The following is a 14,577-nucleotide window of genomic DNA, read 5'->3' as shown; positions in this document are numbered from 1 at the left end:
ATCTAAATATGACCATTATGACTGAAAATAATCATAAAATATATCACAGCTATATAAAATTGCAGATGCAAGTAAGCCAATATCTGCAAAGTATGATAAGTGGGGATAGAGCCCTAAAATTTCCAGTGTTTCTGACATTGTGGTCAATGAGGGGAAAATTTTTGCACAATTTGAAATTTAAATCATAGATTTGGTTGTTATCTATAATCCATCCAAAATCCAGCTATGTCTGATTATTAATTACAGATAAATTTACAATTTAGCAAACAAAAATTTTAAAAAATGCAGTGTTTTACCCCTCAGAATGTGGTAGAGCCCCACAGCATGGGTCTTTGCCTTATTTGAGATAAACATGGATAAAAAAGGATGACTGCATAATAAAAACACTTGAAATGACCCTTTGTAACGTTGTTGTATTGTAGCCAAGTTACCCAACACAATATTGAACTAAAATATTCCATAAATTTGAAGATAATGCTTAAACATTCTTATACAAAAATGATTCTATCTTTTCCATGAAAGTGTTAGCACAGTAACTTGAAACAGTTCTGTGGCAAAAGCTAGGCTATCTCTTTACCTAGTAAATAGTGTACTTTTTTAGGTCTGCTGAGATAGTCATTGTGCTATGTAACTGTGCTCTGTACATCCCTGTGGGTTTCAGTTGTCACATTATCAGTGCCAGTGAATGAATCTTCCTGTGTCTCAGTAAAATTGTAGAATTCTGTAAGCTTTTTGTAAAATATCTTCATAGCCTTCCTCTTGATCTACTGGAATTACCTTGGCCACCAAGAATTATAATGAGCTTTTAGCTTTTCCTCTCACTTTTACTACAGCAGATTCATTAAGTAATAGTGAAATCTGATTCTTCCTTGAAGTCCCAGGCTCTTGTTCCTCTTCTATTCCCTATTTGTTGCCAAATAGTAAGTCAGTGTGTGTATCTGACGTACTGCCATGAACTGAGAAGTCTGAATCTGACCCTGAAGAATAATCAATGGGCTGTTTGACCTGTCTTCTTACTTTTTTTGACACTGATGAATGAAATATGGCTTATGTCATTTTGTTTCCATCTTTTCTTGCTTTGGTGTGTCTTTCGTTTTCAGTAACAAGCTTTTATTTCCCCATGGATTCTTCTTCTATTCTTTCTTTATTGGGTGTCAACATTAGAACCACAGATTTCCTTGCCAGAGTGTTTCCTCTTAATGTTTATTGTGGGCAGTTGAATTATATATTTCAGTGAGATAATCCCATGTAGTGTGAGTTGAAGTGGAAAGTGAGTGTACGGCATTGTGGGCCGGGAGTTCCCAAACGGGGAAGTTCAGCCGCCGAGAGCATGTACTTATTCCATTTGATGCTACATTGGGTGACTGAGAATTGTTGTTACATTGTTGGAGCTGTGGGGATTTACCACTAAATGTATGTGAGGATTTGCCCTATTCTGCCATTTCCTGTCAAATGTGCCATATTGATTTTAGGGACCAAGTGGAAGATTTATTTCCACTTGAAAGTGAATCACAGTAGTGTCAATTAGTGACTCATTGGCTCTTCTTTTGAAAGCCTACATTATACAATTTTCAAGTAAAATAAGTTACTTGTAATTAGTAAAAAGCAACCTTATCTCAGTTTATCGTCTCTGGAGCAACCTGCCAGGAAGAACTTTCATGGAACAATATGTTACAATAAGGCAGGTCACCAGCCAGCTGGTAGTCTACTCCTTGAATCAATTGCAGTCAATTCAAAACTATGACGTGGGTCTTCACGCCAAGTGGAGCTTAACACTTACCTACCTTACCTCTCCTTCAATGCAATATGAGAATATATTGATAATCTGTTATGCAATGCATACATGTTTTAATTCACATTTTATGCATTAAAATACAGTTCAGGGTTGTTTAGTACATTTATACATAGCTGTCTTACATTGTAATCGATAAAACAGAGTATGCAAATGCAAATAAATACAGTATGTTATAATTTTAGGCATAAGGTTTCCAATGTCTTAAGGGGTGCTAATATTCACTATTAACAATGTAACTCAGCGTTTGAATAGTATGTGGATGCAAACCATTCGCTGGTTGCATCCTATAACTTGTAGGGTGAAGTGAGGAACACATGCCTTTATGATGCTTCATAAAGCATCAGAACTACAGTCAATAACAGCTGATGTTAAGCAGTTTCAACCCATAGCACTTCCGTTTACCTACATATTTTTAAGATATGTGTGTATTTATATGTTTTTAATACATGGATACCCAAAAAGCTGGTGCTTCTGCCAGTTAAATTATTTTTTTGTTATAGTCTTCATCCGCTGTTTATATGGAAATGAGTACTGTCAATGTACGGGAGTGCTGTCAATGTATGTAATTGTACACTGATGAGCAATTGCAGTTGAGAGACTGAAACAATGCAATGCCCCCTTTTGCAGTAATACTGGAAGTAATTCATCACAGTTGGGCTTCACAAGGCATTATACTTGGAGATCAATGCTGATCCATGATTGGCTGACAACCACACACAAATAACTGTGCTCTGTCAGAGTAATATCCAAAGTATACATACTCTTGATGACACCGGGTCAAATGTGTTCATGAGGTTTAATCCCTAGTGATTTCAGAGGACATACATGTACACTCATGTTCATTGAATACTTCTTGAATGGGTCTGACACTTTCATTTTAAGTAAAACATTGTTCTTTCAAGACTGTACATTTATTAATAAAAGCATTTGTTTATATCACTCTATTGCTCGTTTTTCAGACATAAAGCTATTGTAAATTATCTTTCTGGAATGTAACCAAAAATATATGTTATAAAATTTTCAAATTATAGATAACTGCTGACCACAACTAAATGCACATCATCTAACACTCAGAAACTGGCAGGTTATGACAACAAATAAACAAACACATGTTTTATATATGTGTGTGAAAACATGTACTGTGAATGACCCATGACACATGACTTTCTTGTGATCATAATTGTCCTACTTTTGGATATCATATGAAGTTCATATTTGGTAATTCATATGCAAGAACACTTAAACATGGCTCCATAGTCAAAATAGGCAATTGCTATAATATAAACATACACCTTTATCCATAGTTGTGGTAAAACACTGTTGTCATTCAGATAGTATTTGAAGACTGCCGAATCAAGTATTTGAAAACTGCTGAATCAGATGAGGAAAATTAATTACTCTGAAATGGTTCATGAGAAATGGTGTGGTGTACTGCATTCACAGATATTAGTGTATTGCCTTGATGGATGGCAACCATATGTATGTGTGTGGGTTGATAATTTTTGTACTTGGCATAGAAGGAAGGTTTTAGGTTGTGTGGCTACTCACATAGTACTATTAATCAGCACTGAATTTGTGAGTGGTTTGTTATATCATTCTGCCACTGTAAGAAGTCAGAGATGACTCTTGGAACTTGATGTCACATTGATACCCATAGCAACTGACACTTGTAGTGGCTTGTTGTTGAAAAGGAAGACGCTTATTGTAAACAGTTGTAACACAACAGCCTATTTTAAAGGGAAGAGACAATTTATTCAGTCACAAGCACAGAACCACAGGAACACAGGCGGCGGATAAGATCCCATCATATTCGTGTTGACAACTGAAATCAGTTTGACAGGAGTGGATGGAGGGCCAGTTTCACACTATGATGCATAGATGGGGTTGTATATGGACTTCCACTGGCTGCTATGGTGACTGCGTGACTGGGAAAACCTGTCTGTTGAGCAGCACAATGGCTGCTGGTTTCTCATGCCTGCTTTTTGTATCCAGTGCAAAAGCTCATCCCAAAATGAATAAATACTAAACTGTGTATGTCATGAAGAGCTCATTTGAAGCAGAGAAAATAGATGTTCACCCACGATAAGATGTGCCTTCCATATCCCCTTGAGTTTATAAGTGTTTGTAAGTTAAGTGTTCTAAATAATTCCTGAACTGTAAAAGTGAATATGATGACAACGCATTATGCGATTGCATAAATGAGGTGTCTTCAGATATATTTCATACATCTGTATTGGACTGTAATAGACTTACTGAAATTATGAGAAACTGAAAAGAGGATTTCATGCAATTAAAAACAGCTTTCCTTACTAAATAAACAGAGAAACATTGAAAGTTGTGGCAGTTGTGTAAACTTTATATATATAGAAAAGTATTTAATGTATAATTTAATTTTTTGTAATATTTACACTTGTTGTTGTTGTTGTTGTTGTGGTCTTCATTCCTGAGACTGGTTTTATGCAACTCTCAATGCTCCTCTATCCTGTGCAAGCCCCTTCATCTCCCAGTACCTACTGCAACCTAGATCCTTCTAAATCTGCTTAGTGTATTTGTCTCTTGGTCTCCCTCTATGATTTTTACCCTCCACGGTGCCCTCCAATACTAAATTGGTGGTCCTTGATGCCTCAGAACATGTCCTACCAACTGATCCCTTCTTCTAGTCAAGTTGTGCCACAAACTCATCTTCTCCCCAATTCTATTCAGTACCTCCTCATTAGTTATGTGATCTACACATCTAATCTTCAGCATTCTTCTGTAGCACCACATTTCAAAAGCTTCTATTCTCTTCTTGTCCAAACTATTTATCATCCATGTTTCACTTCCATACATGGCTACACTCCATACAAATACTTTCAGAAACGACTTCCTGATGCTTAAATCTATACTCAATGTTAACAAATTTCTCTTCTTCAGAAATGCTTTCCTTGCCATTGCCAGTCTACATTTTATATCGTCTCTACTTCGACCATCATCAGTTATTTTGCTCCTCAAATAGCAAAACTCCTTTACTACTTTAAGTGTCTCATTTCATCATCTAATTCCCTCAGCACCAGCCGACTTAATTCAACTACATTCCATTATCCTAGTTTTTGTTTTGTTGATATTCATTTTATATCCTCCTTTCAAGACACTGTCCTTCTATTCAACTGCTCTTCCAAGTCCTTTGTTGTCTCTGACATAATTACAATGTCATCCGTGAACCTCAAAGTTTTTATTTCTCCTCCACGGATTTTAATACCTACTCTGAAGTTTTCTTTTGTTTCCTTTACTGCTTGCTCAATATACAGATTCAATAACATCAGGGAGAGGTTACAACCCTGTCTCACTCCCTTCCCAACCACTGCTTCCCTTTCATGTCCCTCAACTCTTATAACTGCCATCTGGTTTCTGTACAAATTGTAAATAGCCTTTCGCTCCCTGTATTTTACCCCTGCCACCTCCAGGATTTGAAAGAGAGTATTCCAGTCAACATTGTCAAAAACTTTCTCTAAGTCTACAAATGCTAGAAACATAGGTTTGCCTTTCCTTAATCTATCTTCTAAGATAAGTTGTAGGGTCAGTATTGCCTCACGTGTTCCACTACTTCTACAGAATCCAAACTGATCTTCCCTGAGGTTGGCTTCTACCAGTTTTTCCATTTGTCTGTAAAGAATTCGTGTTATTATTTTGCAGCCATGACTTATTAAACTGATAGTTCAGTAATTTTCACATCTGTCAACACCTGCTTTCATTGGGATTGGAATTATTATATTCTTCTTGAAGTCTGAGGGTATTTCGCCTGTCTCGTACATCTTGCTCACCAGATGGTAGGGTTTTGTCAGGACTGGCTCTCCCAAGGCTGTCAGTAGTTCTAATGGAATGTTGTCTACCCCCGGGGCCTTGTGTCAACTCAGGTCTTTCAGTGCTCTGTCAAACTCTTCATGCAGTATCGTATCTCCCATTTCATCTTCATCTACATCCTCTTCCATTTCCATAATATTGTCCTCAAGTACATCGCCCTTGTATAGACCCTCTATATACTCCTTCCACCTTTCTACTTTCCTTTCTTTGTTTAGAACTGGGTTTCCATCTGAGCTCTTCATATTCATACAAGTGGTTCTCTTTTCTCTGAAGGTCTCTTTAATTTTCTGTAGGCAGTATCTATCTTACCCCTAGTGAGATAAGCCTCTACATCCTTACATATGTCCTCTAGCCATCCCTGCTTAGCCATTTTGCACTTCCTGTCGATCTCATTTTTGAGACGTTTGTATTCCTTTTTGCCTGTTTCATTTACTGCATTTTTATATTTTCTCCTTTCATCAATTAAATACAATATGTCTTCTGTTACCCAAGGATTTCTACTAGCCCTCGGCCTTTTAACTACTTGATCCTCTGCTGCCTTCACTACTTCGTCCCTCAGAGCTACCCATTCTTCTTCTACTGTATTTCTTTCCCCCATTCCAGTCAATTGTTCCCTTATGCTCTCCCTGAAACTCTGTACAATCTCTGGTTTAGTCAGTTTATCCAGGTCCCATCTCCTTACATTCCAACCTTTTTGCAGTTTCTTCAGTTTTAATCTACAGTTCATAACCAAGAGATTGTGGTCAGAGTTCACATCGGCCCCTGGAAATGTCTTACAATTTAAAACCTGGTTCCTAAATCTCTGTCTTACCATTATATAATCTATCTGATACCTTCTAGTATCTCCAGGCTTCTTCCATATATACAACCTTCTTTCATAATTCTTTAACCAAGTGTTAGCTATGATTAAGTTATGCTCAGTGCAAAATTCTACCAGGCAGATTTCTCTTTCATTCCTTACCCCCATTCCATATTCACCTATTATGTTTCCTTCTGTTCCTTTTCCTACTACCGAATTCCAGTCACCCATGACTATTAAATTTTTGGCTCCCTTCACTCTCTGAATAATTTCTTTCATCTCATCATACATTTCATCAATTTCTTCATCATCTGCAGAGCTAGTTGGCATATAACCTTGTACTGCTGTAGTAGGCATGGACTTCGTGTTTATCTTGGCCACAATAATGTGTTCACTGTGCTGTTTGTAGTAGCTTACCCGCACTCCTATTTTTTTATTCATTATTAAACTTACTCCTGCATTACCCCTATTTGATTTTGTATTTATAACCCTGTATTCACCTGACCAAAAGTCTTGTTCCTCCTGCCACTGAACATCACTAATTCCCACTATATCTAACTTTAACCTATCCATTTCCCTCTTTAAATTTTCTAACCTACACTTATAAATTCAAAACCATAGAAATTATTGTTGATAAATAAACTGTGGCAGATAATAGGAAACAGATAAGAGCATAACATTTCTCAGAAAATTTCCATGTGATTTGTTGTATCACATGTGTATAAAAGGTTAAAATTAAGAATTTCAGCAATTTTCATGTTCAATATTTTAACTGACTTCTGTGGTGCTTGACCGAGGTTTCCTGGGTTAATAGCAGCATTTTGGTAGCAGTCTATGTTTGGACCCCACTGGAGGTGGTCAGGTTGTGTTAGTCTGTGTTTTGGGAAATAGTCTCTAGTTCATTTCTGTGAATTATTCAGAGTTTCTACTTTTAGTCACAGAAATTTTTTGGCATCTGATGGACTTGTTATAATTCATCTTGTGTGTGATACAAGCCACACTTAGGAGGTTTCAGTGTTTAGCCATTGTGGAATTTATAGTTTGAGGTACTCTGGAACTTTAACAGTTTTCTAAAGATAACTCACGCAATTAATTGTGGTTTATTCAACTGCCTCCAATATCTGAAGAAACTTGGTTAGGCTCTGAAATTGATTTATTGTGAACTGTGACTTTCGATTTTATGTTCTTGTTGGATATAAACTCAAATTTGTGAAACATTAAAAAATATGTGAGGACGTACGTGACTTTTGTGTAGCAAATCCTGCCTGCATTTATATTAAATACTTTTGCAGGCCATTGGCTGCATTGCAACAAATGTGAGTTGACACCCCATAGATGAAATCCAGACAAACTCGTAAAACCAACCACATTTACAGTGGCCCATCAAAGTGAATAATCAGTTTCTCATCATTTTTGGATATGAAGCTACATATGAATTTAGCCCATTCGCTTGTCCTCAACAAAAAGGGCTGAGACCAATACACATTTAAATGTGTGCACGTACTCACTAATTTGACACACACACACACACACACACACACACACACACACACACACACACGCGCGCGCGCGTGATATACTTTCACTTGCATGATGCATTTTAAATTATGAAAGGACTAGCAGATTCTAGTCATTGATTCCTTACCTTGTTTCAGTACAATGTTGAAAGGTGTGGGCCACATGTTGACATGCAGTGGTATAAGTTAATTTATCTGGTATTAGAATTGCTATTGTTGTTGTTGTTGTTTTGTGTATGTGTGTGTGTGTATTGACTACTTATATGAAATTGACTGAATTTCAGTATAAGATGTACTGCATCAAAGGAACAAAAATATCATGTCTTTATGGATGTTTTTTACTAACACAAATTACCATATTTTGAGCATCCACTTAATGATCATAATAGTCACTTTCAAATTTTTTTTCTGAAATCAGCACATAGTAGTTTCTGATATACATAACAAAATTACAATTGTTAGAGCTGCTAATAAATGGTTGGTTGATCATGTTCTTTAAATGGAGAATACATTTATATACTGTTTGGCACCTTTGTTTGCAGCCTATAAATAGAATCTTTCCTTTTTCAGATGATAGATGATATATCCACATCTATGCAACTAGAAGAATCAGATAGCAATGTACGACTGATAAATGGGAATTCGGATCCTGAAGACTTATGGTCACCAAAAAAGATTCAACCTTTCTTACTTCCTGACACAAATGGTAAATCTTGAACCTTATGAGTTACAACCAACAAGTCAGAGTATAAATAGTCGTCAGAATTTTGCACTCAGTTATCTAATAGCTGAATATTATATTTTTTTATTGGAAAGTTACAATTACTGCCAACTCTCAGACAGCATGGCACATGGCACAGAAAAAGCATAAAAGAATAAAAAATTGAAAGCAGTTTGGTGTTGTTATCAACTTGATAACATATTTTAGGTACACATGGATGTAGTTGTGGTGCATCTGTTTGCATGATCATACAGAATGTCATTTCCCAGTCTTATTCATGCCAGTCTTTGATATGCTTATGTGATGTCTGATTGTAAACTGTTATTTTCTGTGGCTAACTAATGGCATCAAATGAGCAACTGGAAAGATAATATGCAGTTTCACACAATACAAGAGGTTCTAGTTGTTTCTCATTTACTCCCCCTGAAACATCTACTCACTTACAAGGACACAGTAAAGAATAATCACTTTATAAACTGAAGTAAGTAAAAAGCAGTTAATTAAAAATGGGGTCATTTAGCAGTAAAACCAAATGTGGTTGTAGGAAATATTAAGTGCCTAATTAGATAGAAGTCTAAGATAATGTCTGTTCTGAAACTGTACACATTTAATAACAGTGGTGGTTGCATTGTCGATATAACTGATGATATTCTGTTTTGTAACAGCGTCAGAAATAATAAGCAGCTTCAAGGTATCAGAAATGGCTTTCATAGAGAAACAGTGGGATGAGGTAATATAAGGAGTAAGGTGTAAAACAAATGAATGAGAGCATACAGAGATCAGTGTTACTAAAAATATGATAAATACATTAGAATGAAAACTTAGAGAAAGTATAGTAAAAACTGATAAGCTATTGATTCTGATCTTGCATGATTTAGTACTACAGTCAAAAGTTTTGTACAGTATTTTGATTTAATGATATTGTACAGATATAGCTTTTTAGCTGCTACCTCGTTTCCCACCATTTTCTACCTGTCTGATACCTCACATCTGTTTTATCTACTAATAGAATGCAATTTGATGCAGTGATTAAACTCAATACTTTATAGTTCCTTGAATGCAATTAACATGCTGGTGTCCAAAATTAAAGCAACAAACTGTTGTTTCCCCATTCTGTATCTAATTCATGATATAATCATACAGACTGTCAACAGATATCCATACAATAGGGTTCTGCAACGATGGTGGCATTCCTCTCAACAGATACCCGTGCCAACAATGACATCAAGGCACTTAACAAATAGGTTAGTGTTTGCCGGGTAGTCCCTCATCCACAACTGCTGTGTACACAGCAACAATTGATGCAGTATGGCACAGAGAAGAAACTTACCAGACTCTCTGCAGTGGAGGGCCATAGGAAGAATGGACGCAGGACAGTTGCAAGCTGATGTGGCCCAGTGGCTTAATATGAATCGTTCGTTTGTTTCTCAGATATGGAGACATTTTGTACCCCAAAGACCAGAGCAGGGCCAACCATTTGTGACATTAGAAAGAGATAACTATTGCTTGGCTGTAAGGGCACAATGGTTCCACCTAAGTACTGCGTGGCATCTGGCATCTGACCCAGCAGTATCCACTGGACATGTCATATTGAGGAAAACAGTGTACAGAAGGTTTTGGGAGAGTGGCCTTTATTGTCGGAGACTTGCTCTATGTATACCTCTGATGCGTCTTCACAAAAGGGAACATCTGGAGTGGAGTCATCAACATCCACTTGGACAGTCAAACAGTGGGTCAATGTTGTTTTCACAGATGAGTCCCAATTTGGTATGGAGAATGATTCTTGATGGATTGACATCTGGAGTGAACATGGAACTCGATTTCCAGACCTCATCACTGTGGGAAGAGACTGATATCAAGGAGGATCCCTATTGGTATGGTCAGGGATTATATTAACCACATGAACACCTCTTCACAAAATTATACAGGTTAACTGGTAAGGTTTAACTGCTGTCAGTTATCATGGGATCTGACAAGATCATGGGACCTCATGTGCCTTTCTTGTGAGGTGCTGTGGGCCCAGGATTTATAGTGATGTATGATAATGTTCGACCTCATAGAGTATGGGTGGTTGATATTTTCTTGGAAACGGAAGATATTGCACACATGGCATGGCCTGCTCACTCTCCTAATTCGAATCCCATAGAATGTGTCTTGGATTCACAGGGAGATGTGATGCATCACGTCAGCTTCCACCAACCATTCTTTGAGACTTGTGAGCAGCTCTGCAGGAGGAGCAGGCATTATTGCCTCAGCATGAGATTGATGACATCATTCACAGCATGCTCCATCATTGATATGCCTGTATTTGTGGCAGAGGTGGTCACACACCATACTGACCACATTAACTAGTTGTCAGAATGTGTGTACAATCTGTCAAGTTGGAAAAAATGAAGAACATTTTTGTCTACTGTTATGCATGTTGCAGTTGTCTACATTCTGTATTCTTTATATTGTTTCTACTTTGATATACTGTGTATGCTAATTTGTGGCAAACTAAAGGCAACTTTGCAAAATTTCCATTTGTTGCTTTAATTCTGGAGACCAGTGTAGTATCATTCAGCGTTTGTTATCAAAGAGCATGCCCTATTTCTGATGATCTTCATGGCTATAAAATATCAAAAACTTGAGTCTTCAGTTAATATCCTTTATTTTAGCCATCTTATCTTTCATTCCAAGTGAACTTTTCTTAAAATCTGATCCTTCCCAATTTCCCCTTGGAATTTAGTTATCAACCATTTTCATTTCTAAGACAGTATTTTGTACAATGAAATTTTTTATTTCCATTTTTACATTTTATGTTTGAACTAAATACTAAGTGATTTGAGATCTTCAATGATGGATTATGGAGACAAATTCAAGTGTTTTTGTACTGTAAATTCCTCCACTCATTCATTTGAGTACCATAATTGAAACTATTCTATTTATGGGTTATGAGTATTCAGATTTTGCTGTTTAGAAGTGTATAATCATCACTACATATTATGACTTTGATCCTGTTCCATCTTACACTGACATAAACTCATAGGTCACTCTTGTCCAGTACTCTTAGTTACTTGTCCTTGCTTTGTAACCTTCACCAACCTATCTCTCTTTTCTCTGTGATGAAGGAACTAATCACTGCAAAAATTAGGATAGTTTCTTGTATGTTTGTATGGATGCTTCAGCAGTATTAATAGTTTAATGCCTGAAGGTAGATACACGCCATCCATTCTGCTTTATGATTTTGCACTTTCCTTAAGTGATTTTTTCTTTTTGAAATGGAACTCTTACTTGGTTTGCTAATAGAGAAACTTGCTTATAGTTTTCAAAACTTTCCACACTACCATCCTTTAGTAGCACAATGAAGTTTGTGTGCTGTGTATGCCTTCATTAAGTGCAGATATTTCTGCCTAATTTATGCCTGAAAATTTCTTACCTTTTAATTTTTATATTGCCTTCTTGACTTCATGCTCTGCTACGGGAAACATCATTATTGTGCTGGTGTCTAAATCTGTTTTATGGACATTTTTTACAACTTCTGTGCACTACCAGAATAGTAATAATTTACAAAATTTTGGTCGATCTAATGTATGTTCTATTAATCAACTTCCTGGTTTGCTTGTTACATGTGTATCTGCGTTTTCTGGTTTTTGGTTTTATGACATCACATGTTGTTTTACTTTTATTTTCTGTGTTACATATTATTTTGTGTTCATGTGCATGTGTGTGTCTTACAGCAACAAGTATCCTCATGTTGAACGTTTCATATCTATGATAATAATTTAGGAACTATGGATTACCACAGTGTTTATTATTATTATTATTTATTTATTTTAAAAGTAACTGAGACATTTAAATGCCTTGGATGACTTTTTAGTACTTACACCTACCCATTTATTTTTCTTAGCTGCTGTTCAAGTGGCCACGTTTGGAAATTTCTCCCCAAAAGTTAGTCCAGCAATCTGTAAAATCCACAGAGTTTTTGACAATAGTATTTTCTGTCTACATTATTTTTCAATGCCCATGAAAGAATGTGTTATTTGAGTTTACAGAAGAGTCTTTCGGAGGCCTACAGTTTTTTTTAAACCTCTCTTTAGTGTGTTATCTGCCTGTAATGATCTGAGAGGTCAAGATCTTTTACACATATGTACCACAAGTATACCACTTTTCTGTATCATTATCATACATGGTGTAAGACTAAAGCTGATTTTTTTTCCACCCTTGTAGCACTGCCTAACAATTCTGTCATATTAAAAGTATTCAAAATATTTAAGAAGTGTGGCTAATTTCATCCTTCACATTTGAGTTTATATTCATATTTCCACATGAGATTATGTTAGTTTCGGAAGCTGAGACTCTGTCCAAGACGTAGGTTAAAGGATGTCCACATTACCATTAAGTGAGCACTACACACACAAAATTGTTAAATTTTTTTTGGACTTTAATGTTTTGGTATTTGAAAGGGTGATAGTTAAATGTATATCTACAATACTGTGATAAGGTTTTGTCCGGCTTCAAACTGTGCCCTATTTCCGATATTGCTGCACAGTTCCACACCCTTTACGGAAGTTTGACATTACCATCTTGCAGTTTCATATGCTAATACCACTACCTGCTGTATTTCAGTGTTTTCTAATGCATATCACATTGCTATTTATATGCTGCAATTCAGCTTCAAGTTACTGTACTTTTTTTTGTTCGTAAACAACACAGTTTGATGAAGGTTAGATAATTCTGTGTAAAATTTTGTAGTGTTTGTCCTTATGAATTGTTTTTCTTTCTCATTACTGATGACTGCCATTCCAGTGTGGTATTTGCTGTGTACCTGTTCTAGAAATCTCTAAACTGGGTGAGATACTTTTAAGGCAAGAAAACCTGTTGTCATGATTTATAATAATAGGCCTTGTCCACCTACCAGTGACAACAGTGTTTTGACCACGTATGGCCCACCCCGTATACTCTCACTAATTAGCACCACCCACCTTTGCTTCCTAGCCCTCTGGAGGTGCAGGCTAAGCATAGAGAAGGGCAACAAAAGGATCTTGCAAAATTGTTTACAGAATATCTACAGGGAAAGATAAATCCTCAAAATTGAAAAAAAGTTATAATTACTTTATTTTTTCACAAATGAAATAGGGAAAACAATTATCCTCCTCTCCATAATGTGCAAGATAATCATTACAAAATTGACAACTACATGAAAAAAACACCGAATTATAATCAGGAAAATAAAGAAACTCGTTTTCTGAGTGGATACAGTCCAACGAAACCATTTGGAAGCTGTGAAGAAAATGTTGGAGTGGGTTAATGGGTACAACTTACCAGTTTTTCCAGAATTCATAGATTTTGATAAATCTTTTGATAGGTTCCAACAAAGTCAGCACTAGCAGCAATGGATAAACAAGGCATAGAGTCAGTCAGATAAAGTATACTGAAGTGAATATAATAGAGGGAAACATTCCACGTGGGAAAAATATATCTAAAAACACAGATGATGTGACTTACCAAACGAAAGTGCTGGCAGACATTGTGTCTGTGTATGTGCGGATGGATATGTATGTGTGTGCGAGTGTATACCTGTCCTTTTTTCCCCCTAAGGTAAGTCTTTCCGCTCCCAGGATTGGAATGACTCCTTACCCTCTCCCTTAAAACCCACATCCTTTCGTCTTTCCCTCTCCTTCCCTCTTTCCTGATGAGGCAACAGTTTGTTGCGAAAGCTTGAATTTCATGTGTATGTTTGTGTTTGTTTGTGTGTCTATCAACCTGCCAGCACTTTCGTTCAGTAAGTCACATCATCTGTGTTTTTAGATATATGAAAGTATACTGAAGAATATACATATGCCAATAATAAAACCGATCGAGGTGGCGCAGTGGTTAGCACTGGACTCGTATTCGGGAGGACGATGGTTCAATACCACGTCCG

At 36.5% G+C, this 14,577-nt stretch overlaps 1 protein-coding gene across 1 annotated transcript in view; it reads left to right on the top strand.

The window, feature by feature from the left end:
- LOC124722880 (vacuolar protein sorting-associated protein 13A-like) overlaps nucleotides 1–14,577 on the top strand; it is a 752,258-nt gene that overhangs the window by 407,186 nt on the left and 330,495 nt on the right. The window contains exon 32 of the mRNA XM_047248017.1: nucleotides 8,522–8,657. Coding sequence (XP_047103973.1) covers nucleotides 8,522–8,657 — 136 coding nt within the window. The remainder of the gene's footprint in view (nucleotides 1–8,521; nucleotides 8,658–14,577) is intronic.

Source organism: Schistocerca piceifrons, chromosome X (assembly GCF_021461385.2).
Source record: "Schistocerca piceifrons isolate TAMUIC-IGC-003096 chromosome X, iqSchPice1.1, whole genome shotgun sequence".
NCBI lineage: Eukaryota > Metazoa > Arthropoda > Insecta > Orthoptera > Acrididae > Schistocerca > Schistocerca piceifrons.
Note: the sequence above shows the minus strand (reverse complement) of the source record. Positions and strands in the feature narration are given on the sequence as shown.